At 39.3% G+C, this 24,610-nt stretch overlaps 1 protein-coding gene across 2 annotated transcripts in view; it reads left to right on the plus strand.

Annotated features, from left to right (window-relative positions):
- Positions 1-24,610, plus strand: part of dab2ipa (DAB2 interacting protein a) — a 121,092-nt gene that overhangs the window by 84,178 nt on the left and 12,304 nt on the right. For both annotated transcript variants that reach the window (XM_036579389.1, XM_036579390.1), the window contains 6 exons: positions 9,621-9,765; positions 10,501-10,645; positions 16,848-17,084; positions 17,392-17,593; positions 18,431-18,609; positions 22,716-23,613. In XM_036579389.1, the coding sequence (XP_036435282.1) occupies positions 9,621-9,765; positions 10,501-10,645; positions 16,848-17,084; positions 17,392-17,593; positions 18,431-18,609; positions 22,716-23,613 (1,806 nt within the window). The remainder of the gene's footprint in view (positions 1-9,620; positions 9,766-10,500; positions 10,646-16,847; positions 17,085-17,391; positions 17,594-18,430; positions 18,610-22,715; positions 23,614-24,610) is intronic.

The following is a 24,610-nucleotide window of genomic DNA, read 5'->3' on the forward strand; positions in this document are numbered from 1 at the left end:
GTAAATAAGGTCAGTCTGGGTCATGTCCTGCTCCTCACATGCAACGGCTCCTGCAGTGGTTTCCTGTTTTTGTCTAAAGTAAGTGGACAGTGTGCGCTCACAGCTAAAGATAAGTGGGGTCAACAAGCTAGGCTGCATGACTAATGGCTGGTGTGATATGTTTGTAGTGAATTCCTTCGTTTAATCTCTACAGACGTTTGGAGACGTCTTTTAGGCCTTTACACAACTTTATTTGTTTGAAACCTACATGAGACGTACCATGTGGTCAAGTCAAACAATATGATGATTGATTTCTATCCAGAAAATTAGTTAGCTAGCAGGCAGCTTAGTTAACATGACTGCTTTTTGAAGCTGCTTGTGCTACCGTTTGTTCTGTTGTTATCCGGTTGTACTGTGATGTATGAAGCTTGGTTTTTCTCCTCTTTTGACTAAAAAAAATGGTACAAAATGCAAATGTCAGCTAAATATCACATCATGGATGGCTTTATCTAGCCAGAACAATACAGTGTAGGAAACAAACTGGCCACTACACTTGATAACTAGTGGAATAATCAAATGTGTTGCATGCAACTTTGATTATTTTTTTTTATTGCTTCACCATGTAAAACCAGCCTTAGAAGTCTTTATTATTTGTGATTTGCTATACTGTAAGCCAGTGGCATAACTAGGGCCCCAGTGCAAAAAAACAAGCCCCCTCTCTACAAAAAATACTTTCAGTTAATAAAAAAAAACAATGTAATTTGCTTGTTTACTTGCTGTTATTATGAGTCAAACCAGTTGATCTTCTTAAAGCATACCAGACCACCCACCACCATCTAACGTTAACCTTAATGTTTACATTAGACTACCTACTTCACCGATTTTAGAATTATACACAATTGCAGGTTGTGAAGGGCCTGTTTGAAAATGGTTATTATGGATAAGAGGCATTATGAACAAGAGGGAGATGAATAAATGGGAGTGAGATACATAGATAAATAGCCGTGGCTGTCTGTGTATTGGTGATCTATGTCGTTATGATATCAGATCGTGCTATGAATCATGGGTGTGTAATTGTGTGAGTATGTATGTGGGGGCCCACTCACTGTGGGCTCCAGTGTATTTGCTGTCCTCCACTATTGTAGCCTCTTGCTCTTATACCGCATAAAGGATGGTGACAATATTTACAATATTATGTTATCATTAATAATTGGAGTAGGCACTATGATAATTTATTACATTATAATTTAAATTTTACTATTGTAATACACAATACGTCTTTCTGAGCATATTGTAGATATTGTAATTTATGAGCACTGACCAACTGTATGTCACATTAAAAAGGAAAAATAATGTAAAAAATATTATTCAAATTAATTATTATTAATTAATTAATTATAATAATAATTTATTTTTTAATTATTTATGTTCATTATAATGATTATAAATAATTAATCTGGTTTAATTGGTTTTAGTGAAGTACAGAATGAGAAATGTTGAATAAAAATCATGGTACTTGGAGTTTTTGATGGCGATATTTAATTATGGCACTACTACTATATTTGTCTTTGTGAGAAAATATTGTGATACAACTTGTGTATTGTATTGTGATATGATATTTTTACTGTATTGCCCACTCCCAATTATTAATATAACTACACCTTTTTTATTACTGGTGATAATTTTAGCTTAAGTGATAATTATGTCTTTCAGTTTAGTTTTCAGTTTATTGTATTTATGTGAAATTAATGAACACATTTGAATCAAGTGAATTCAATTTATTTAATATTATTTGTAGTTGCTACTTCTGAAATATATATATATAATATATATTCTACTTGTAATGGTGTATTTTTCACATAAAAAAAAACATTTATTTAGCACAGTGTTTCCTTTATGAAGCACAGGAACACATTGCTCAGTGCATCGATACCATGAATCTGAAACCAATTACAAGAAGGACAAACCTGACGCCGGATTAAACAACTATTGTGTGTGTAGAGTAGATATTGATCATGCTTGAGGAGGGGAGGGTCACTGGATCAGTTCTCTGTGGAGGCCCGATGGAGTGTGCTGAGGGAGGGGGTTGCAGCCTGTGCCCCCCGCTAATGAGCTCTTATTCATGCAGCCGTTGCTGGAGGCGTCTCACCAGGACATACACAGCAGCGAGGATGTGTGGGTGAGCGTGTGTACCAGTGTGTTTGTGTGTGTGTGTGTGTGTGCATGAAAGTGTGTTTACATGCAGAGTCATTATTCAGCAGGCCTGCGTTGGGGGGTTGGGGTCATTAGTCAAGTGCCCAGAGGAGGGTCTGAGGCTTTTTTTTAACACACACACCGTCATCGGCTCTTTAACAAGCTCACAGACACTTACGCTTATTCTTAAGTGTGGAACCTCAGTGGCGTCTCGCTCTGTGCTGAGCTTTTGTTATAGACGATTCACTTCAGTGAATCGTTCAGTAATGACGCATAACTAGCGGTATTGTGATGCGTGTTCATTTTTAAGCATCAGGAAAAAAGGAGAAAACATGCGTTTAACAGAAAATTACACAGCAGCCTCAACAACTAAACATAACAACTAAATGTCCATTATTTACCTTTATTACAGCATTTCAGGAGAAATCTATAGGGATATTTTTACATACCTCCAAAATTCAGTCTTAGAAGTTGGTTGCATTTTCTGCTTCTCACCATCCGAGTAATCCCAAACGCATTCAGTGATGTTGAGGTCTGGACTCTGGGGTGGTCAGTACATTGCTCGGAGAACACCAGCAATTTCTTTGTTTGATTCACAAATTGATTGGGGATTAAATAAATTAACAGTGTTATATGTATAAAAACACTAGGAGTATGTATTTCATTCAAATGTCAAATTTGACATTCAGATTTGAATATTTAAAAATATTCAAAATAGCCCCCAAAAGAAAATATGCTTTTGTTTCATTGGCTTTTTACCTCATGTTAGTTTATCTTGTGGTCGAGGTTCCACATAGGACAGCAGACAAAGCAGACGATAAGCAGCATACAGAAAATGAAGATGCACCACAGCTGTCGTCCAACGTTGACATTCCGCCTGTCAGCTTCTTCCAGCACAGCTCACTGGACTTGCCATCTCTGTATTACTGCTTAAATTAAATCCACTTATAGACCACAAAAAGATGTGACAAGGCTAAAAATGGAGAAAAGTACATATCATAGCTATGAACAGCTACATATACACCGATCAGGCATAACATTATGACCACCTCCTTGTTTCTATGCTCATTGTCCATTTTATCAGCTCCACTTACTATATAGGTGCACTTTGTAGTTCTACAGTTACAGACTGTAGTCCATCTGTTTCTCTGCATACTTTGTTAGCCCCCTTTTACCCTGTTCTTCAGTGGTCAGGACCCCCATGGACCCTCACACAGCAGGTACTATTTGGGTGGTGGATCATTCTCAGCACTGCAATAACACCGATGTAGTGGTGGTGTGTTTGTGTGTTGTGCTGGTCTGAGTGGATCAGACACAGCAGTGCTGCACTAAAATGGAACTGTGGGCTGATATCAGTATTTACCTGCTGATGCAGATATATAAACATTTATAAAATGTAGAAATTAAGACTGAATCTTACTGGATTAGGATTACAGAGAGATATCATATTTATATCTGTAGGGTTACTGGTGCAGTAAAATGAATAAAACACAGATGTTTTAGTACAGAAGCCCAGGATCACCTAAACACTCTTTTGAAGTACAGTAAATACATCATCAAATATCAGTTTCAAATATTGGTCAAATCTAAACATCCGTCTGGTGCTGAGATTTTTTTAAGCAATTATCTGCGATATGGATATGATTCCTATATCATTGTGCATCCCTAATAATAGTCAGTACTGCACACTTGCAGCTTCAGAAGACTCCTGTCCACTCTTATCCAATCAAATCATCCTCCTCTGTCTTAACTGAGCCTCTAGCTTTGTATTGATGACTATTGATGACCTTCATGTTTCTGCATTGCTGTTCTGTGCTGTCTGATGATGTCTGATGTGTGATGGGGGCACTGTGGGCAGCAGTCTATACACTGGCATGCTGAGGTGCACTTCAGAAGCTTGACGTTCTTTATCATTCTGTTATCTGTTTTGTTACAAATGCCCATTTTAGAGCTCATCACTGATCTTTACTCTTTGGTTAATTTGACCTCCTTACTCACACGTTGCAATATACACTGGTTTACATTCATTTATAGGACTTTTAGGCCAATGTTTGCTAAGTATAACACCAGGTCTTATGGCTCCTTGTCATTTCAGTGAGTTGCTGCACAAACAACATTAAAACTGGAATTCTTTATCTCAATTTCTAATTTTAAGAATTAGTTAAAGTACATTTGCATTCATACATGTGCCTGTTTCTCTGTTAACTGATTATTTTAGGCCCATCATGTGTCCGTAAATTTTTGGTGTTTGTTGTCGACTTTTCTCCTGCTTTTGTGACTATTCTCTCATTGTCTTCTGCTTTTCTGTTGTTATTTTATCCCTCTTTTGTATTCCTCTGTTCCTCAAGTGGATTCTGCTGCTTGCCAGGCTGCCACTGTAAATAAGAATATGTTCTTAATGACTGTCCTGGTTAAATTAAAGGTTAAAAAAAACTACACCTGAGCAAGGCCAGTTAGCAGCAGGGCAGCGACTCAGAGCTGCTGGAGAGTCTCAGCGGGAGTGGAGCGAGTGGAGCTCAGTGCACTAAAGCTCCGGCGGCCTAATTGAATCCCCAGTGCTCTGTGGAGTCCTGCCATGGTTGCAGAGCTCCAGGAGAATACAGAGCCTCATCTTATCCGCTCAGTGTCATGACTGCACTATAGACACGTCTGTTCTGCAGGAATGGAGGTTTTAGGTGAGGTTTCGTCATAAAGCCCCACTCTGTGAGTGAGAGAGTAAACTCAGTCTGTTTGTGGGTGCAGGAGCGGCTCAGGTAGCAGACTCTGAGAGAGTTGAGGGTTTACTCTTTTAAACAGCTACAGGGTATAGAGGACGCTCTTCTCCTCTTTTGTCCACTCAGGAAAGCTCCGTAATAGAACTGCTGCTGATGTTAGACAGTCTCGTAATTAAGTGCTTAAACTTAAAGTGTCAGTATGTGGGCTCACACTTCAGTTCCTCATTTTACTAACTAACGAAACGTATTTAGAAGTTTCATAGTGGTTACTGAGTAGTGTGTCTGCATTTTAAAATGACGTCTTTCAAGCAGTGAACTATGGAAGTTCGGAGAGGCCCTGAGCTGTTATTATAATAGTTATATATAACTATTATAGTTAATTATCTTGTGATCTCAAGATAACAAAGTTGTTATCTTGAAATAACGAGTTAGTTATCTCAACATAACGAGTTAAAGTTGTTATCTTGAGATCACAGGATAATTAACTCATTATCTCAAGATAACAATTTTTGTTATCTCGAGATAACAAGATAACTCGTTATTTTAAGATAACAACTTTGTTGTTATGAGTTAACAAGATAATTACCTTGTTTTAACAATCCAGAAAATTAGCTACCTCATGGCTTCTCTGGACTTCTGTAGTGAAGTTTACAAAGTTTTTTACTTACCCCAGAACTGAGATATTTAGTGTCGGAAGTTTGCTTCAATAGTGAGTGGAGGCACATTTTTGAAGATTAATAATGACGGTTTATCTCATGAAAATCCATAAGTGTGAACTCATCAAAGACAATGTAGTTTGGCTGACAACTGGAGTGGCTCATTGTTGCTAGCTAGCTAAGTAGCCAGTGTGTGATAGTACATTAACATTAATCTAGCCATGTGTGCTTAGTGTGTGAACTGGCAACTCACCTCTTCTGCACTTTGGCCCTGCGGTTCCTTACTCTGATATACAAAACAAATCATGCACACCAGTTTTTACCCAGCATGCCGTTTGTCCTGAGCGGTGTCCATTTTATATTGGACTATTACGACTATGTATTTCTCTCTTTCTCATTCACTCTCCAGTCCACACCCATTGCAGCCCACAAGGAATTATCCCTGCCCTCCCGATGGCCAGTCCATCCCTGCCCCAATCCCCACCAACAAGGGCTGTCCGGTTTTGACATGGTTAAAATCTGGCAACCCTAGTTCACTGCTGTTTCAGTGTTTGTTCATAGGCTCAGTTACATGAACAACAGCATTGTATTTTGAGAAATACAAAGAAAAGTGGCTAAGAAAGTTAGATAGCAGGACTTAAAAGTAGCCTGATCTGATTTACATCAAACTAACCAGCTATGCTAGTTTTTTTTACCACTAGTGATGTCATTTGAGCAAATTCATCAGATTCACAATGAATGGCTTTATAGCTTTACTGCAAAACTAAAGAAGCAAACAAGAATCAGACTGACATATCTTGGCTGATCAGCTCCATTTTGAATAAGAAAAAAAAATAGTAAAATAGATTCCCCCTCAAACTGTCTCTTTGAGGAAGATACTGCTGTATCCCTACTGATCCTCCTTCATCCCTTCTTGAACTGTCCCTTCCCTCTTGCTTTTGTGGACTGCGTGGTGTGGGATTACAGTGTGTATAGAGGGTTTAACGGAGAGCGACTCATCAGCATGTTTACCCACCGCAACGCCCTTTAGCCATAGAGCCACCAAACTGGAACTGATTACAGAGGCTGTCACAGGTGGAGCCTAATACAGGAACTGCATCCTGAGACCGAGAGAGAGAGGGACAGAGAGAATGAGAAAACGAGACAGAGAATGAGAGCGAGAGACAGACGAATACAATGAAAGAACAAGTCTGATCAGACTACAAGGCCTCCATTATCTCCCAATCAATACACCATCACTGAGAGTGACTCATCTATCCAAGCTGTCCCAGACGTGATGCCTCTATGCCTGCTCAATCTAGGACACTGGGATATTATGGCTGCAGTGCACCTCCTACCAGCAAACACTATCCAATACAAAATGTATATATATATATATATATTAAACCCTCACTGCTCACAGTGGTCTTTCTCAGTCCACACCATTAGTGCTGTAACAATAATACAACTGGCCTTTACATTGTTTGAACATTTAATGAGAAATGGACCAATAGTAATGGTCCACAATCATGTGAAATAAAAACTTATTACATTAACATACATTAAAAAGGCCTCCTTCTGGCCATTGTGCCAAAATTGACTTAGATTTTTTTCATTAATAAAATCAAATACAGCTATTTTATCAAATAGGACCCTGTTGACCCTCTCTGTATGAAATGTTGTGAGTCAATGCTGTGTTGAGCTGCTAGTGAGCAATGTGAAGTGAAACGGGAGGGGTCAGAGCCCCCTGCCGTGAAAGCCGTTCACACCTCTGCACAAAGACGGCCGTGCTGAGATAAAATGTCCCTCATTCCTCATATCAAACAATCTTGTACGACTGCTACGGTAAAAAGTAACATTTAAACACAACAAAAATATTTATAAATGTTCACGTTTTTGCTCACCTATGAAGACAAAAATCTAGTTTTTGTGCAACAACTGAGGGTTTAAGAACTTTTTTTATCTAACGATTTTTTTTTATCTAACCAGGTTTATTTTAAGAAAAACAATAAAGTAAATATTTGTGGCGATATTTGTGACAGTATGATCTTGTGAATAAAGCCAAATCCCGCCCATTTTATCCCCTCGTTGTGATCTCAGCACTGATTAACACTCAAACCTTTCAGCTGTTTTAACCACGTTTGGGCCAAAATAGTTTCAGTATGTGCTTCTAACAAAGTTTGGAAAAGAAAACTGTCAAGTCGTTATTTAGGCTTGGGGCATCGAATCTTATCCACGAAGGGTCAGTGTGGCTTCAGGTTTTCATGCCAAACAAGGTGGAGCTCACCTGATTCTACTTGTTTGATCATTTGGTCTCTGTCTGCCACCACACTGGCCCTTTGTGGATAAGTTTGGACACCCCTGATTTAGGCAAAATGTACTGTACATACCTAGGAAGACACTTTGATCCACATGAAACCGACTGATGAAGCGTAATGTACCCAAAGTTTTTGCAAATTTTTACTTACTTAATTGAAAAATAACAGCAAGAAAGTTGTTCAGGTGTCAAGAGAACTTTTGACAGGCGTTGTTATTACAGAGTGTTCAGAGAGATCACAAAGTTATCGTGAAAGATATGAGCCTTTGAAGTAAATCTGTACAAAAACACTGTATTTTCAGCGTTTACACTTCTTTTTTCCAGACTGTTTGTTGAGGATGTTTTTTAACAGGAGGCCTTGTCATTCGACTAAAGCTCAGTTGGGCAAAGGAAGCTTTGATCTTTATTAAATATAATGAGCTGGAATATCAATAACTCCTTTATTCCTTAAATTGCTTTTTCAAATGACCAAGTTATTTTAGGGTTTATATTCTTAATTTTATGCTTTTGCTTAGATACGCTGTAATGTTTGATGCCTTTCAGGTTTCACTGTTTAAAAACTATGTTTTTAGTCTTTCGTATCCTGCCTGGTCAAACTCTAATAAACGAAATTGAATGCAGTTCTACCTAAAGTTACCAGATGAGATTTATGTACTGATGCAGTCTTATATTGTAAGCTGTGGCCTTCAGGAGTCTAGCTCTCAATGATCTGCATGGCAGAGAGGGATCCAGATGCAGGGCCAAGTCCATCTTCCACACCCACCATACATATTTAATTAGCTACTTATTATGTGCTTGTTGTCTTTTCTCATAAACATTCAATAAAATATGACCAAAGCCAAAGAAACCATTTTATCAGGCTGTTGAATATAAACTTGACTCTCAGGTGGGATTTTGAACATGAGAGTTTAAACTGATGTACTGGAAACAAAGTCCATTTTAGTGAGTAAGTGGATGGAAAATGTAAGTGGATGGAAAAGTTCAGTACAGGCCAATTCAGACGTTTAACATTTGTGGGAAATTTTAGACAATTGAATAACAGCCTTCTGGTTAAAAGCTGTAGCTTGTTTTTGTGTCAAATAAGTGGATTATACAGTGCAAAAGTCAGAGACCACCCTTTATTTATCTAATGTCCTGTCAAAATGGTCAGTATATTCAACGTATTCATTTTTCAGGATCAGGAAAAAGGAAAAGAAAATTACACAGAAGCCTCAACAACTAAATATTGTTTTTCAGTATTTAATGTGTCCACTCTTTGCCTTTATTACAGCTTCTGTTCTTTTCAGGAGACTTGCTTTCAGTTTTTCAATGTAATCTGCAGAGTTATTCTTAAATACCAACAAAGTTCAGTCTTAGAAGTTGGTTGGATTTACAGGTTATCACGATTCAGAGTAATCAAAAATACATTCAGTGATGTTGAGGTCTGGACTGTGCGGTGACCAGTCCATTGATCTGAGAACACCAGCAGCTTCTTTGTTTGATGATAAGATTTTCTTCTTTTTTGTCTATTTACTTTTCTCAGTAAGGGTTTCTTAACAGCTACACATCCTTCCAGACCCATAGCATTGAGTTGTCTTCTCACATTTGAAGGATGGACAGAAACACCTGTGTATTTTTTCAGATCTGATGGAAGAGTGGAGCTTGATTTTCTGTCAAAAATAAGAAAGTACTGTTTATCTGATGGTAACAATTTTCTAGCAGGTGTTCTATCAGGTCTCGCATGATTGTCAGAAGTCATATCTTCTCATTTTTTGAACTCCAGTTTTATTTGTTCCCATACAGGATTTCCTGACCGATCTGATGATGTCAGAGGTGGATCGGTGTGGAGACAATGAGCACCTAATCTTCCGGGAGAACACATTGGCCACCAAAGCCATTGAGGAGTATCTCAAACTGGTGGGCCAGAAGTACCTGCAGGATGCATTGGGTAAGCAGGAAACACCTGATCTGCTCTATTTTTCAGTTTTTCGCTTTCCATTTCTTCAGTGTTGCTGATGAAATATGTCCAGAAAAAGTACCATGTGCAAGACTAACCTGTTGTGAATGGTCACTGCGGCCTTCAAACCAGGATGTCTATAGTCTGCACTATTCTTCCAATGATACAATCCAGAGTGTATAGAATCAATAATTCATTGTTTTTTTTTGTTATTTTTCTTTTTACTTGTGCTGTAAGTGCCTGTGTTCAAAGCTTTATTTAATTATTAAAGAGTTCAGTCATTCCTTGAAGGCCGACTGGACTGGCTGCTATCGCAACACCAGGATGGTGGGAGAGAAAAGAAATGAGCTGCAAAGCCCTCAGCAGTGCGTCTCTCAAAAGGGCTTGGGGTTTTTTTCTGTTCAGAGAGATATTGTTTTTCATACACTCTCAGAATATGTTCGCAATTCCCCACTCATGCAAGAAATGCTCACTACTAAAATTCTTTTTAAAGAATATGAAAGTATTTTCATGCATATTAATTTTTTTCTTTTCATGATGACTGAAAACATATATGTTGCTCCATGACGTTTTCCAATAGCACATTACAAGTGCATACTCTGAGTACATACTATGTTGTATTGCATACTAGAAAATATGATAAAACACACCCAGGAGCTCACATTTCTGCAGTTTCTGGGTTGATAGCTGTTGTAAGTGCCGTCTGTGTGTGTGTAATTGTCCCAGGTGAGTTCATCAAAGCTCTCTATGAGTCAGATGAAAACTGTGAAGTGGATCCATCGAAGTGTTCCTCCAGTGACCTGCCCGAGCACCAAGGCAACCTAAAAATGTGCTGTGAGCTCGCGTTCTGCAAGATCATCAACTCTTACTGGTAATGTACTGGCCTGCTGCTGCCATTACACTACACTACACCTACAGTGTTACAGTGCTGAAGTGTGACTGTTACAGACAAACCTTCAATTGAACCAATAAATGTCCAATTTCTAAGCACTAATTGGCTAAGCTACCGCTCATATTCACCATCAGAGATGTATCTAGAACTTCTGGAAGGACTAGAGTGACTTTTTATACTAATTTAGTCCCACTCATAGTATATCAGAGCGTGTCTCTTCCTAGTTATGTTGTAATGAAGTAAGAGTACGGCTTCAATACAGGCAGAGTTTAAATGCAACAAGCATGATGATTCTAATAAATTAAAAATGAGTTTAAATTTAGACATGCATTTTTAGCTCCCAGAAATCGTTAGGCTTTCTCTGAAGGACTAGAATGGCGTGAGGGTTTCCCTCTGTATTCCTGCGTCCAGTGGTTGAGGTACTGACATCTGGCCCTCTACTGTAATCCAACACTCTGGTCCTGATTTCTACAGTTGTTTGCGAAATTTGAACGCTCTGATCAAATTACGGCACATTTTATATTTTATGTTGTATATTTTTCCAGTATGTTAAACCTGTGCATAAATAGACATTGTGCAAATTGTGGAGCAAAATATTGCTGAAAAATTTGTAGAAAAATGTTTAATACTTAAGTTTGTTAAGTATTAAATCTTAAGTTTAAGTCAGAAAATCACCGAAACATGCAGTTTGACTGGGGTGTTTAAACTTTTGCATACCACAGGATCAAAACTGGTAGTGGGGATGAGCAATTTGTGTAAAATTGTTTTTTGAAATGTTAATGTTTTTTTTTTTTTTTAAATATTCAACAAGCCTCGCTATGCCCCTCTCCTTAGATCAGACAAAATACCCTTCTATTTGAACTAGTAGCTTTATAATAAAGTGTTTATTTGTTCTAATAAACTTACAAACTTATTACATTAAATCCCATCTGCACCTCTTAATTCTGTGTTTATATTCAGAATGATTAGCATGTTGACGTGCTTTGGATGCAGTCAAGAGTGAAGAGTAGAAGGAGTCTTGCTGTGAAAAATGCTCTCTCTGTGGGCGTGGCCAAAGTACCAGCCATTAACAAGCAATTAATTTTAATTGAGCAATTTGTGTTTCACCTAATGTAGACATATGTAAATGGAAGGTGTGGAATTAATCCTAATATTCAACCCTTGACGACTGCAATGTAGTACTATAGTGAGTTAACAACGTTTCTTCTGAAATCAAGCATATTGGGAGTTTGTTACACTAGATGTCGGCACATTGCTGTGAGGATTTGATTGCATTCAGCCAAGAACATTCTTGAGGTCAGGTACTGATGTTGAGTGATTAGTTCTGGATCACAAATGCAACTCCATCATCAACCCAGAGGTACTGGATGGAGCTTAATCCCTCCAGAGAACACAGTGGAACTCAAGAGTATACCTCTCCAGCTGATGCCTGGCATTGGGCATGGTGACCTTAGGTCCATGTGCGGCTGCTTCAGAGTGTCTCATTCTATTGGTCATTGCTTTTTTGTTGAGATTATACCAGCTGGGTGACCATCATTGAACCTGTGTCAGCAATAGATGCACCTTAAAGTAGCTGAATTCACTCATTTAAAGATCTGTCTGAATTCATTTTGGAGATATGTTGCACTTTTTTAAAGTTCATTTGCCATCGTTTGTCTGTAGTGCATCTGCATGGTGAATCTGCCTGTCCACTTGAAGATTATGAAGTAATACCTAAAGCTTCTGTATGTACTGCCACCTGCTACTCGACCTGAGTGATCCATATCTGCACCTAAAGCCCTCAATAGGAGGGCTGCACAATTGAAGCAGCAAACAAAATGCAGTGGAGAATGTAGCAAAAAAAGCTGAAAAAAAAAGAAAAACAGGAAGCTGTTAGAAGCAGGCCAGGCAGTGGCAGCTGCCGAAAGCATAAAGGATAAGTGGTGCTCTGCTGGGCATTGCTCTCAGCAGAATGGGTCACGCTGCACAGGAGGAAAATGCTTCATTTAGATGTCTCCAGGACAGGACAGAAATAGAAACGGTCATTTTTTCTTAAGCTCGCTTTAAACTATGCAATAACGATGATCTTTATAGGTTTGTTGCGTGAGATGCTGCAACTGAAATCTTTGCCAAATTGTGTTGCAGACTGTGCAATATCATTTATGCTCATGTGTGCTAAAAGATTTTCTGCCCATAGGCATATGATGCAAGAAAAATGCCCACATTCTGCTTGCTCTTTTTGTTTGTTGGCTGAAAAATGGGGCCACACAACCCAAAAAAATTGCTCAGTATAATATTGGCAGTAATATTAGGCAGTAGTAGTTTGGCTAGGAAAAAACACGCATTAACAAGTAAAGAAGCAGAGTTCTGAGCTGTTTGTGGCTGGGGAAAAGATGCCCAATGTGAGCTGAGGTCAGTAGGCAGACTTTTCTATCTGTTATGTGGTAGCGCAGCCACTTCAAGCCTGGTTTTACATGGTGAAACTTCCATGCAATTTTGATCGCTTGAAACCTACATGAAACTAAATTGCATTTGAGTTGCGCAATGTAAAGCTTCCCGTAACTCAGTCGGAACTCGTCTGAAACAAGTGTCATGAAACAGCTGAACAAATTGCTGATAATGCATCACATGATCATTTCAAACGATTGATTTTGCCTGATCAGTGGACAGAACATTTTTATTTTGTCAGTTTCCTAAGCCATGACAACAAACGAGCGTGAGTTCTTCGCAACAGATGTTTCTGTAAGCAGCTGTGTTAACTAGCCAGCTAACAGCAGCAGCTTTAAACAGCATGTTTATTCTTCTTCAGCCTTCTGTTATCGTAATTATTCAGTTATTAGTTCGTTAGATTATTAATTTTCTCCCCTCTTGACACTTCCTGATTTTACAAAGTGTTCAGATTTCTTTGGGATTCGTATAATAAAATATTACAGAAGGAGAGTTGGAGGTTCCCGTCCTGAAACATTCTACTCAAACATTCATTTTTAAAGGCTTTACAAACAGAGTAAAGATTTGTTGTAAATAACTATACATAGATTAAAAAAAGATATAAATATATAGAACAGACCAGCTGTGTCAGCTAGAAAAATGTATTAAAATTTTTAAAAAGGCTATAAAAATGTTGTCAAATACGACACAGTTTACCAAAATGATAGAAGCTGCTAATGTAGCTATCTAGTGGACTAAACAAATGTGTTGCATGCAACTTTGATTGTTTTTGAATTGTGATAAGTGTCAGGTTGCGCAGAAATAATGTTGCATGTAAGTCACAACATGCAACTAGCTGCATGAAAGTTTTGCCAGCGCAAGGCAGGTCACTGTGGTAAAAAAGGTTGTTTTTTATCATTTTTTTTTCTGTGATTTTTGTCTGTGACAACATTATCGTGATGAAAATCATACAGTAAACCATTAGTAAACCTGCCTTTACTAATTTTAATTGTATTTGGTTCCCTAAAGAACCTTTCGGTTGATGATTCTTTAAAGAACCATGTCTGTGAATGAGATATGCGAAGAACCTTTTTAAAGTTGAAGAACATTTACATCAGTGAGTCATATACTCACTGACCTGTCCATGCTCTGCTCACAGATTTTTCCAGTGTTTGCAGCAGTTATGAAAGGTTACAAAAGAGTGCATTATGGGTGCAGTATGCCTAGATCAATTGATATTTCACTTTTATATTATGTGGAGGTTCTTCAAACTTTCAAAAGGTACTTCAAGCCTAGAGATCAGCTACCTGACATGAACAAAGTGTCATTTTTCAGGCCTGGTTTGGGCCAATTGTTCAGAACAATAGAGCAGTAGAACATCGTACTTGGTTCAAGCTCAGGTTTGTTTTCTAATTGATTTTTTTTTATGTAATAATTTGTTTCCTAAGCAGATTCAGACTCGTCACAGACACATCACAATTGATATTTTTCCTAGAAATGCGTCCAAGTCAAGAACCTTGTTTTTAAGCATGTGATTCAAGGTGTGAAAAGGCTCCTGTCAGAGGCTGGCCCGAGTGGGAAACTGTAACTTCAATCATCACACACAGGTCTTTGCCAAAATCATGCTGAGTGAAGAAATTAGTCCTTCTCTCAACTGCCTGACGCGAGACATTCCTTCAGGGAATTCAATTTCCCCTGCCTTTGAGGAGGATCTTAATTTAAGTCCCAATTCCACCTCAGATAAGCAATCAATTCGTAACTGGGCCACCACTCTTCAGAACAGTCTTCCTTTTTATTTTTTTCTTTAAAACAGCCCGAGACAGCAGATTAGACCTGATTAGACGCCTCAGCAGGGGGGCAGTGTCTTTACCATGCTGATGTGAAGACCGAGGCAGGGCTGGATGAGGGGAGGGTAATGAAAGTGTTTGGGGATAGTGAGCCATCCTGCATTGTTAACACTAGATTAAACATGCATAGTGACAGTTGTTCAGTGCAGTCAAAAGCAAAGCATGTCAAATTTCCACACTGTAGAGCTTTTTATTGCTTTTTATGATTACAGAATGAATGGAAACTCGGTGTCTGATCTGATCCGTGTCTCAGTTCTCATAAGTGATCCAAGTATCAGTGTTTTTTGTAAGATCTAGCCATGCTCCGCCCACAAAGGTGTTCTTTCATATCTACTTTGGCTAGTTTGGACAAGCTTTAGGGAAAACCTGCATATATTTGCCCCTTCATACATCATACGCAGTATGGTGAAAAGGTGCAGTTGCAAGGTCGATCGGTTGTTTCCTGTTGTCCAGCCATGAAAAACTATCTGTTATATATTAAAATAGCTGGTAACTAAGAGTGTAGGTTAGGTTGTTATCTAGCTGGTCCATTAGTCGGCAACATGGGGCTCTTTTACTGCCCTGTTGCGGCTCCACATTAGATTTTTAGGTAAAAATAAAATAATCCTCTATTGCAGTAAAATAGCTCTGCTGATTGTTTTAACACAGTTTAACACTAAATGGACTTAAACACTGGAGTTAATATGTAACTGCTAATTTACCCTTGAACTCTGGAGACTGGTGCGAAGACTGCTGGTCGCCATAGCAGTGACAACAATCTTGCCTAGCTAGTAGCTAACGAAAAGGCAAAGAGAGAGATTTAAGATGAACATCAATAATGTGGAGACGAATGGACATATTTGCATTTATAATCTCTCCAGCTCTTTTCCTGATACATTTATTCTGCAACGAGAAACTGACACTAAAAAGTTGCGAGGCTGAAGTCAGTTTCTCATTCAAATTGTCCCGTTCCACCTTAAATGGTGCAGCAGTTACATTTTGGCACCTCAGACAGCATTTAAGGTGGAACGGGAAAATTCGCAAAAAAGTCAAACACTGAGAGACATTTTACAGGAAACTATTCTACTTTTGAGCAAAAAAAGTGGAATAGCAAAAAAAAAGTAGCGAGAAAAGCTACTCTAGCTGAGCTAAAGTTTAAAGCAGAGCAAAGTAAGTCTGTGCTGTCGTTATATTATATTTTTAGTCTATACTAGGACATTAACTGAGACATGTTTACAGCCAAGATGGTAAAATGGACATAAAATGTTGTGGCTACCAAGGTGGTTTGATTCTTGTTGATAGGACAAAATGGCTCTTCTTAACATTTGGAACAGAGCTTCATCCCTAAAAACCAGTTTCATCTTTCACATGCATATAGAAAAGTTAAATTATAACACAATTTACAAAAAAGCACTTCATTTTCTCATTAGGTTGAATTTGAATTTGAGCTTTTCCATCATTCTGTATAGCTTGTCCAACCTTGCAACCATATCTCCAAAAAATCCATTTGTGGGAAAGGCATGGATAGGTCACTTACAGGGCAGTTCAACCAATTTGTCAACATTATTTACATTGAGATGTAAAGAAAATCATTTTGAGTGGTTTGATGTGAAATGGTTAATTGTGGAGAAACTTAGCGACTGATTTTCTTTACAGTGGTGGTGATAGGAACCAGGGGTCGCAATGTTTACAACACAAATGTAACCATTTTATTTACCATCAAAGACCACCAGTGAACCCACGTGCATCTTCTGAATTTTATCTGTAATTTTGATGATTTTAAAATAGTGGTATATCTGAAAAAATACATTATCTTTGGGGACTGTTTTGCCTCACAAAGCTTGCTCCAACACGAATGGATTTTAAATAGTACATTTTGGGACCTTCTTATCACATCTTATCACAAAACTGAAGTGAGTTGTCCTCTGTCACTGTCGTCTGTTGTGCAGTGTGTTCCCGCGTGAGCTGAAGGAGGTGTTTGCGTCGTGGCGGCAGGAGTGTGGTAACCGGGGGCGCCCCGACATCAGTGAGCGCCTCATAAGCGCCTCCCTCTTCCTGCGATTCCTCTGTCCCGCCATCATGTCCCCCTCACTCTTCGACCTCATGCAGGAGTATCCAGATGACCGTACTGCGCGCACACTCACACTCATCGCCAAGGTCACACAGAACCTCGCCAACTTCACCAAGTGAGTGCTGCTCCAAGCGTGTGTGAGATGCTGTAACATGCATCATTCAGCATGTTATGAGTTTGACTAACCCTTACACATTTCAGTTGTTGCCAGTAATAACAAAAGGATGACTATTTCTCCCTCATCGTTTATTGAAACAGGTGGAGAAATTTCTGTTGAATATGCAGACTGTAAACTTTCAATCAATGCCAAAATTTGTGTAAGAATGGAACTATACAGACCAGAGGAGTCCTGGGACTGTAGCTGAAAGCACCTGGGCAGAAGGTGCTGTGTCCTTAGCCTGTGTTATTTGTGGTGTGTGTAGGTTTGGCAGTAAAGAGGAGTACATGTCCTTCATGAACCAGTTCCTGGAGCATGAGTGGACCAACATGCAGCGCTTCCTGCTTGAGATCTCCAACCCAGAGACCATCTCCAACACTGCTGGCTTTGAGGGCTACATCGACCTGGGCCGCGAACTCTCCACCTTGCACTCTCTATTATCAGAGGCCGTAACCCAGCTTGACCAGGTGTGTGTGTGTGTGTGTGTGTGTGTGTGTGTTTGTTTGTTTTTTCATACATTTTCAAGACTTTTCAGGTTTAAGTTTAGGCTTAGATATTGTAGATATCACCACCACCACTGCAGTGCTGAGAATGATCTACCACCTGAATAATACCTACTCTGTGGTGGTCCTGACCACTGAAGAACAGGGTGAAAGGGGGCTAACAAAGTATGCAGAGAAACAGGTGGACTACAGTCTGTAACTGAAGAACTACAAAGGGTACTGAAATCACATAAAAATGTGTGTGTGTGTGTGCGCATGCAAGCATAAGTGTGCAGATTTCTAAAGTATAAGTTAAGTCCTATAGTCCACTACTTAATTAGTCCTCACTGCAAATTTACTTGACCTGCGGCATGATAGTGACCATGCCCCTAATTTCTGAGTTGTCCGCTTTGCTTTGTCTTTCAGCAAATTATTGACTCCTCTTCTCTTTGGTGTAGATCACTTAATTTAAGCCTTAGACGAGGACTTTATCACAACACACCCTGATTAATCATAAGAAATTGGGAAACACTACTTCTTTTGAAACGCTTAAATCAAATGTGTCTCACACCACAAAAGTAAGCTTGATTAAAACATCTGAGTCTGTCGATATGTTTTAGAAAATAAATATTTAATTGAGGAAAATATCCTTTCTGGGGCGAAATTTTGGACCGTGCAAAGTGTATTAATGAATGCTCAGCACATTAGCATTTGTTTACATCCCACTGGGCTAATCTCACACTGCTGTAGTGCCTGATATCAGGATCCTGCCGCGTTCGCTAACAGCCTGTTCTTCACTGCACTCCTGCTGTTCTGCTTCAGAGCACGGCCACTAAGCTGGGGCCGCTGGTGCGGATCCTGAGGGACGTGAATGTGGCCCTGACTAACCCCACAGGGGCTCCGGTGGCGTCCCCCACAGAGCGGGTGGGATCACCTAGCCTACCCAGCTGCAGCGTCTCCACCGGCCTGCAGAAACTCGTCATGGACACTGAGCTCACTGGGTAAGACTCGGCATGAGCTGGCATTATTAAAACACATCTTTATAGCTCTGACGTGTCTGTCTGCATGTACAGTTTAGTCCCAGTGTACAGCATCTACTGTAAAGAGCATCTCAGGACTGCAGTAGGGTTGGACCTAAACTCAACAGATAACCAGAATGTACTGTGTAACTATTTTGGAACAAACTGCTTAGTGTGTATGTGCTATTGGTTTAGCATGAGTTTTTTAGCTATCAATACTGTTACTTGGCTATAAAGTAAATTATACTCAAATAAAACCTGAAGTTGTAGTCAAGTTTCTATGTCAACAAATTGTAAAATGCTATTATATTCTTAACGTAGCACGTTGTTCTTATAGTTCCTTTTTACTTAAAAGCACTGCATATTGAACCAGTGTAAAATGATCCATGCAAACTGGAGCCTTTAAATTGTTAAGTAGGCTGAACATTAATTTTTTTTACAGTGTGCTGAGGTTTAGATAACAGTACTATACACTGCAAATTAAATTGAGCTCAACAAAATCTACCGTAGTGCCTATTTCCACTAGCTTTTAACTTACATAAATGATTAGTTCTACTGACTGACATCCTGTTGACAGCACCAGCAGAAATCTGTAGTTGAGCTAATCTAAGAATGTTTGATGCACTAAGTACAACTAGTTCTTTTACATTTACTGCATTTGGCTCTTATCCAGAGTGACCAACACTGTAATCACATTATAGAGGGAGGCAAATGTAGTGTTAGGAGTCCTGCCGAAATATTATTACTGGTTATGTGGGGTGCTTTCCCTTCATGTTCTAATTACAGCTACTGGTGTGATAAAAAAAACACTGTCAACAGAATTTTCAATGTTTTTACTTGAAAGTTAGTAACCTGGTTGCCTTACAACATTGAGATCAAAGATCAACAGAACATCAGTCTGAATGTTACATTCTGTTAACTTATTATTTTTAACTTTAGGGCATCTAGATTACTAACTTTTTTAAGTTAAAGCATTGAGTGTCTTTAGATGCACTTAAAAATCCGATAACTGCAGAAAATCAGATTTTTTCAGTAATCCGATCAACACGTTTATATGCACTTGAGTATTTAGATAATGGGAAAACCTTTGGTCTACGTGAGTCAGACAGTAATCTGATTTCTGCTTTGCAACCAGCCAGTAAACTGACAAAAGGAGATGTGATGTAAATGTAATGTAAAACTCAAACTTCATGCCGCGGCTTATTTTAATCATAGCGCCACTTTACCTGAAAATGTGAACATACATCATCTAGAAGATGAAGAATATTTAAATCCTTCATTTCATCAAGCATGTATTTGGTTTTGGCATTGCTCCAAAAGTGTTTTGCTGCGTCTCGCGGCAATGCTGCTTGCTTATTTCCGGTACCGTGGTCTGCGCCGCACATGTACAGACTGAGAAATCTGAAAGAAATCAGAGTAAGAGTTTACGTGCACTGAGAAGTCTGATTACTGAGCTAAAATCCAGCTCTCTTTGTCTGACTTCTTAATCGGATTTCTAGACCGATCAAAGAAATCGGGGTGTGGTGTTTGCATGACCATTTGAATAATCAGATAAATGCAGAAATCCAATTATGATTGGATTATTGAGTGAATGTAAACACACTCATTGACATTTTTACAATGCAGATCATGTGACTTTTCTGTTTGTACAATATCGAGTTTGGAACTATGCATAACTTTGCATTTGCCTTAATATTTTTACATAAAGGCACAAGGGTTAGTGTATATTATGTCTAGCATGTCCTGTTCTGCCTTTGCAAGGACTCTCCTGTTGGTGCTCGAAGAAGAAATTTAATCTAATATAATCTAATCTAATAATGTGACGTTATCACTGAACATTGAGGCATTTGACTCAACTCAGGATGAAAAGTTGGCAGAGACTCTGGAATGAACTCTTTACACATTGTTCTTCAAAGTTTTCTTCATTTTAAGCAAAGGGAAGAATTGTGTGTCACATATTTCATTAATGTGGAAATGCGCTGCACATTTGATTCAAGTAAATTCAGTCCTTCACTTTTTTCAGTGATTGAGTTTGAGATTCGTCGAGAATCAGTGCTGAGTACACTTAATACAAGCATCATTCTAGGCCATTAAAGTTGTCTGCTTTGTAACTGGCAGTTTTGCACCTGTGCTGCTTAATTAAAATGCACATCAATCAGCAAGATGGACTCAAGATTCATGATTCAGAGTTTTATTGGCCACTTGTTTTAAGTAGATTAAGATATGCATGTTTAACACTGTTACAGTTAACGTAGTAAAAACAGCAACATGTTTAAACAGTGAAACAGACACAGGTGAGAATGCAATATAACACTATGCAGCACAATAAATCACAGGTTTTACACAAACGATCGGGCTTCCTCTGTAACAGACTGGAATGACTTGCCTTTAGCTGTCCCTACTGTTGGGTTATGTGAGGGTAGATGTACTGGATAGTGCAGAGTGAGAAATGAAGGAAATCATGTTTTTTAAAGCTCTTTTGCAAAATGCATTATGTAAATTAAGCCACACTCAGAGAGCAGTGGTAACAAAGAATTAAAACTTTTATTATTTAATTATAACTTTTATATGCTGCTATAAAGGATCTTTATTATCACAGCAGCCTCCAAGCAGAGCTCCTTTGAAAACATTATAGGGCTTCATTATAGCTGCTCATTGTTTTTTGAGAGCGGCTGATATTGTCTCTTTGCCCCGCTAGAGTGATTAGTTTGCACATTCTGCAGTTTTGCATTTTCTGGCTCAGTAACTCTGTTGCTGGAAAACTGAAAGCAGCTGAAATTTAGAACACCTCGCTGTTCAGCTGATAAACTGACAGTACCAGTGTAAACTTGTGTTATTTGCGCAGGAGGCAAGTGTGTACTTCATGTCGGATTATTTTGCCTTTTGAAATATCTGTCATGTTCGAGTTGAACAGATTGATGCTAATGCACCTTTTTTGCACAGATTCTAAAAAATGGGCTCTAATTTTTGGATTTCCTACATTGAAGTTTGTTTATGATGATGTTTTTCACTTGCAATAACATTCCATTTTAGCAATACGGTGAGCAGATGCTAGGTAGCATATACAGCATCTAGGTTTATATTAACACTGTGTACATTATAAACGTATTCCCATTAGCATGTACATGTATTAGACTAATTAATGATGTGACGAATGTTATTTTGAATCAGGATACACAACTAAAATATTAATCCAAAGAAGCTGAGGTATTACTTTAATTTTGATAGATTGTTTAAATGTAAATACATATTTAATTACCTAGTCAATTACATAATTAATTAACCCTTAAAAACTGAGTAGGTTTTATTAAAATGATCAGCAAAAGTTGATCGTTCATCGTAGAGAGATGCATTAAGTTCTTGAGGCTTCAGGGGTTAAGACGAGTGCTGAATGGTTTCTCTGTAACTTGTGACTAACTTTCAATGGGCAAAGCAAACGTAAGCAACATTGCCTCTTTAAAATCTCACATTCTTGTTGGTTTTCAGTTTGTTCTGCACTTGCATTAACCAATGAAATTTTGCATTTTACTTCACTTTGGATCCAATTGCAAATGCGAATGACAGTGTTATATCCCAAACTGCCATGGTTTTGCAGAACATGTGCCTACAGACTGCAGTCAGAGGAATGCAGCTTCTAGTGCCCCCTGTAGGCTCCTATACAAAGCCTATGAGGACTAAACCAATAAATACCTGGAAAAGCATGTGTATGCTTTCATAAGAGCTGTTGGAATTTCACTATTTGATGTTTTTGCATTTCATGAAATACAAAAAATGCAATTTTTGAATTATATTGTTAAAAAATGTGTTATACCATCTCTCAAAGGTGTGTAAATGATCCCTACATCTAGGTTAGATTCTGCAGGTTCCATAGATATGAAATGCTTAAATACTGCAGTGAGAAATGGGTCCTTAAAAGATAGCAAAATATGCCCAGGAATAAAATTATATTACCTTCTTACAAACACAAATGTCATATTAATTGAATGCTTAGACAGCAACAACAGAGATGTATATCATTGAACTGAGCTAAGTTTTAACTGAGATGTCAACATTTGTGATTTTTTTCTGTGTTTGTCCTGGATGTACAGGTTGGTGGATTTCACCAGGCTGCCCTCTCCGACCCCTGAAAACAAGGATTTGTTCTTCGTTACAAGGAATTCAGTCATTCAACCTTCGCCCGCCCGCAGCTCCAGTTACTCAGAGGCCAACGAGCCAGATGTGCAGCTCCCTAACGGCAGCAAAAGCCTGTCCATGGTGGACCTGCAGGACAGCCGTAGCCTGGAGAGCGGCCCCTGCACCTCGTCCAGCGACCCTGCTAATGACCTCCAAGGCAGCGGGGTGTGGAACGCCCCTACCCTTAAAGGCAACATGGCTGCTGGGCCCACTCTGAGGAAAACGGGCCAGACACCCACCACCCCGAGCACAGAGACTGTCCCGGGACGGCCCCAGCTGCTGGCCCCCCTCTCCTTCCAGAACCCAGTATACCAGATGGCGGCCGGTCTGCCGGTGTCGCCCCGAGGGGGCGGAGCAGCTGATTCAGGCTCAGAATGCCACAGCTCCATCAGCTCCCAGGGCAACGTGGAGGACTCAGCAACTACGGGGGCCAAGCACCAGTTTGTTTCCCAAGGCAGCACAGGTGCGGCAGCTGGCGGAGGTGGTGGCAGCAGCAGTGATGAGTTTGTAAGACGCTCAGGGGAGTTCACGCGAAGGCAGCTGTCACTCACTGAGACGCAGCACCAGGCCAATGTGCCAAGGCAGAACAGTGCCGGCCCACAGAGGAGGATAGACCAACCTCCTCCGCCCACCATCACACGAGGACGCACCCCTCCCAGCATGCTTAACACCGCCCCCTACCCACGGCCCTCCAGCGGCAGCATGATGTCGTCATCACCCGACTGGCCCAGCGGCGGTGCCCGGCTGAGACAGCAGTCCTCCTCCTCTAAAGGGGACAGCCCAGAGACCAAACAACGCACCCTGCACAAACAGGTGAGTGCAGCCTGCCTTGTTTCAGCACATTTCTGGACTGGAAAACTTGGATACACAGTAAAAAGATTGGAGTTCCCTGGTTTTCCATGGGAATTGCCCTGTTTTGTTGCAAATACAAGTATAAAATGATTCTAATATAATGCTAGTACTTTTGTAGATTTCGAATGAAGCTGTAAATAATTTGAAATGTTAAATATGTCCAAAATGATGAACAGATGATTCCTCTACGATCAAAAAAGCTGTACAAGATGGAGAATAATGAGAAGGTATAATAAAAATTAATATCCAGTTTATTAATTTTTGATAGGGAATGTGCATTCCAACTCGTAACGTATGGCTGAAGGTTTTACCTTTTTAGATGATAACGGTGGTCTTGCACAAAATTGTCAGCACACCTAGGAGCACATTTGAAAACACTTTATTTAAAAATGTTTTATTATTCAAAAATAGCCAAATTGGTAGGTTTCCGTGCCTGAGTAACTGGGGCTGCCTCTTCAGATGAGCTAATGAGCTAACCGGTGGTCTTTTCTCCTCGGTGGACGATATGCCAGCATGTTGCTTTTTCAGCAAAATATATCTTCTCTGTTTCTGGACCTAACTAACTTCGGCTAGAGTAGTTAGCCTCGTTAGCAATAAAGCCACGCTATCTCTGACTTCTGTGTCTCGGAGGCCTGTCAATTATTACACAATCGTTTCACTCTATACTGTATATAAATTTTGATAATGTAAGTTATTATTGAATAACATGACAACTTTTGAATGGTTGTGTAGCTGATGTGAAAACTGTTTGCAAGAACTTTCATACAAGTTTATTTTTCACTTGGCTTAATACAACCAGTACCATCGTTCACACGTACAGTATATGTGCGACAACTTAATTGGTTTCCCAGTAACTCGGGAGCTAATGAGTGTTTTTGCTTGCTGGTGGAACCGCACAAGGCTCTTAAGCTGAATTCAGTGGAGCATTCGTCTCACAGTTGGACGAGGGGGGAATGGA

This window comes from Colossoma macropomum, unplaced genomic scaffold, assembly GCF_904425465.1.
Source record: "Colossoma macropomum unplaced genomic scaffold, Colossoma_macropomum, whole genome shotgun sequence".
Taxonomy (NCBI): Eukaryota; Metazoa; Chordata; class Actinopteri; order Characiformes; family Serrasalmidae; genus Colossoma; species Colossoma macropomum.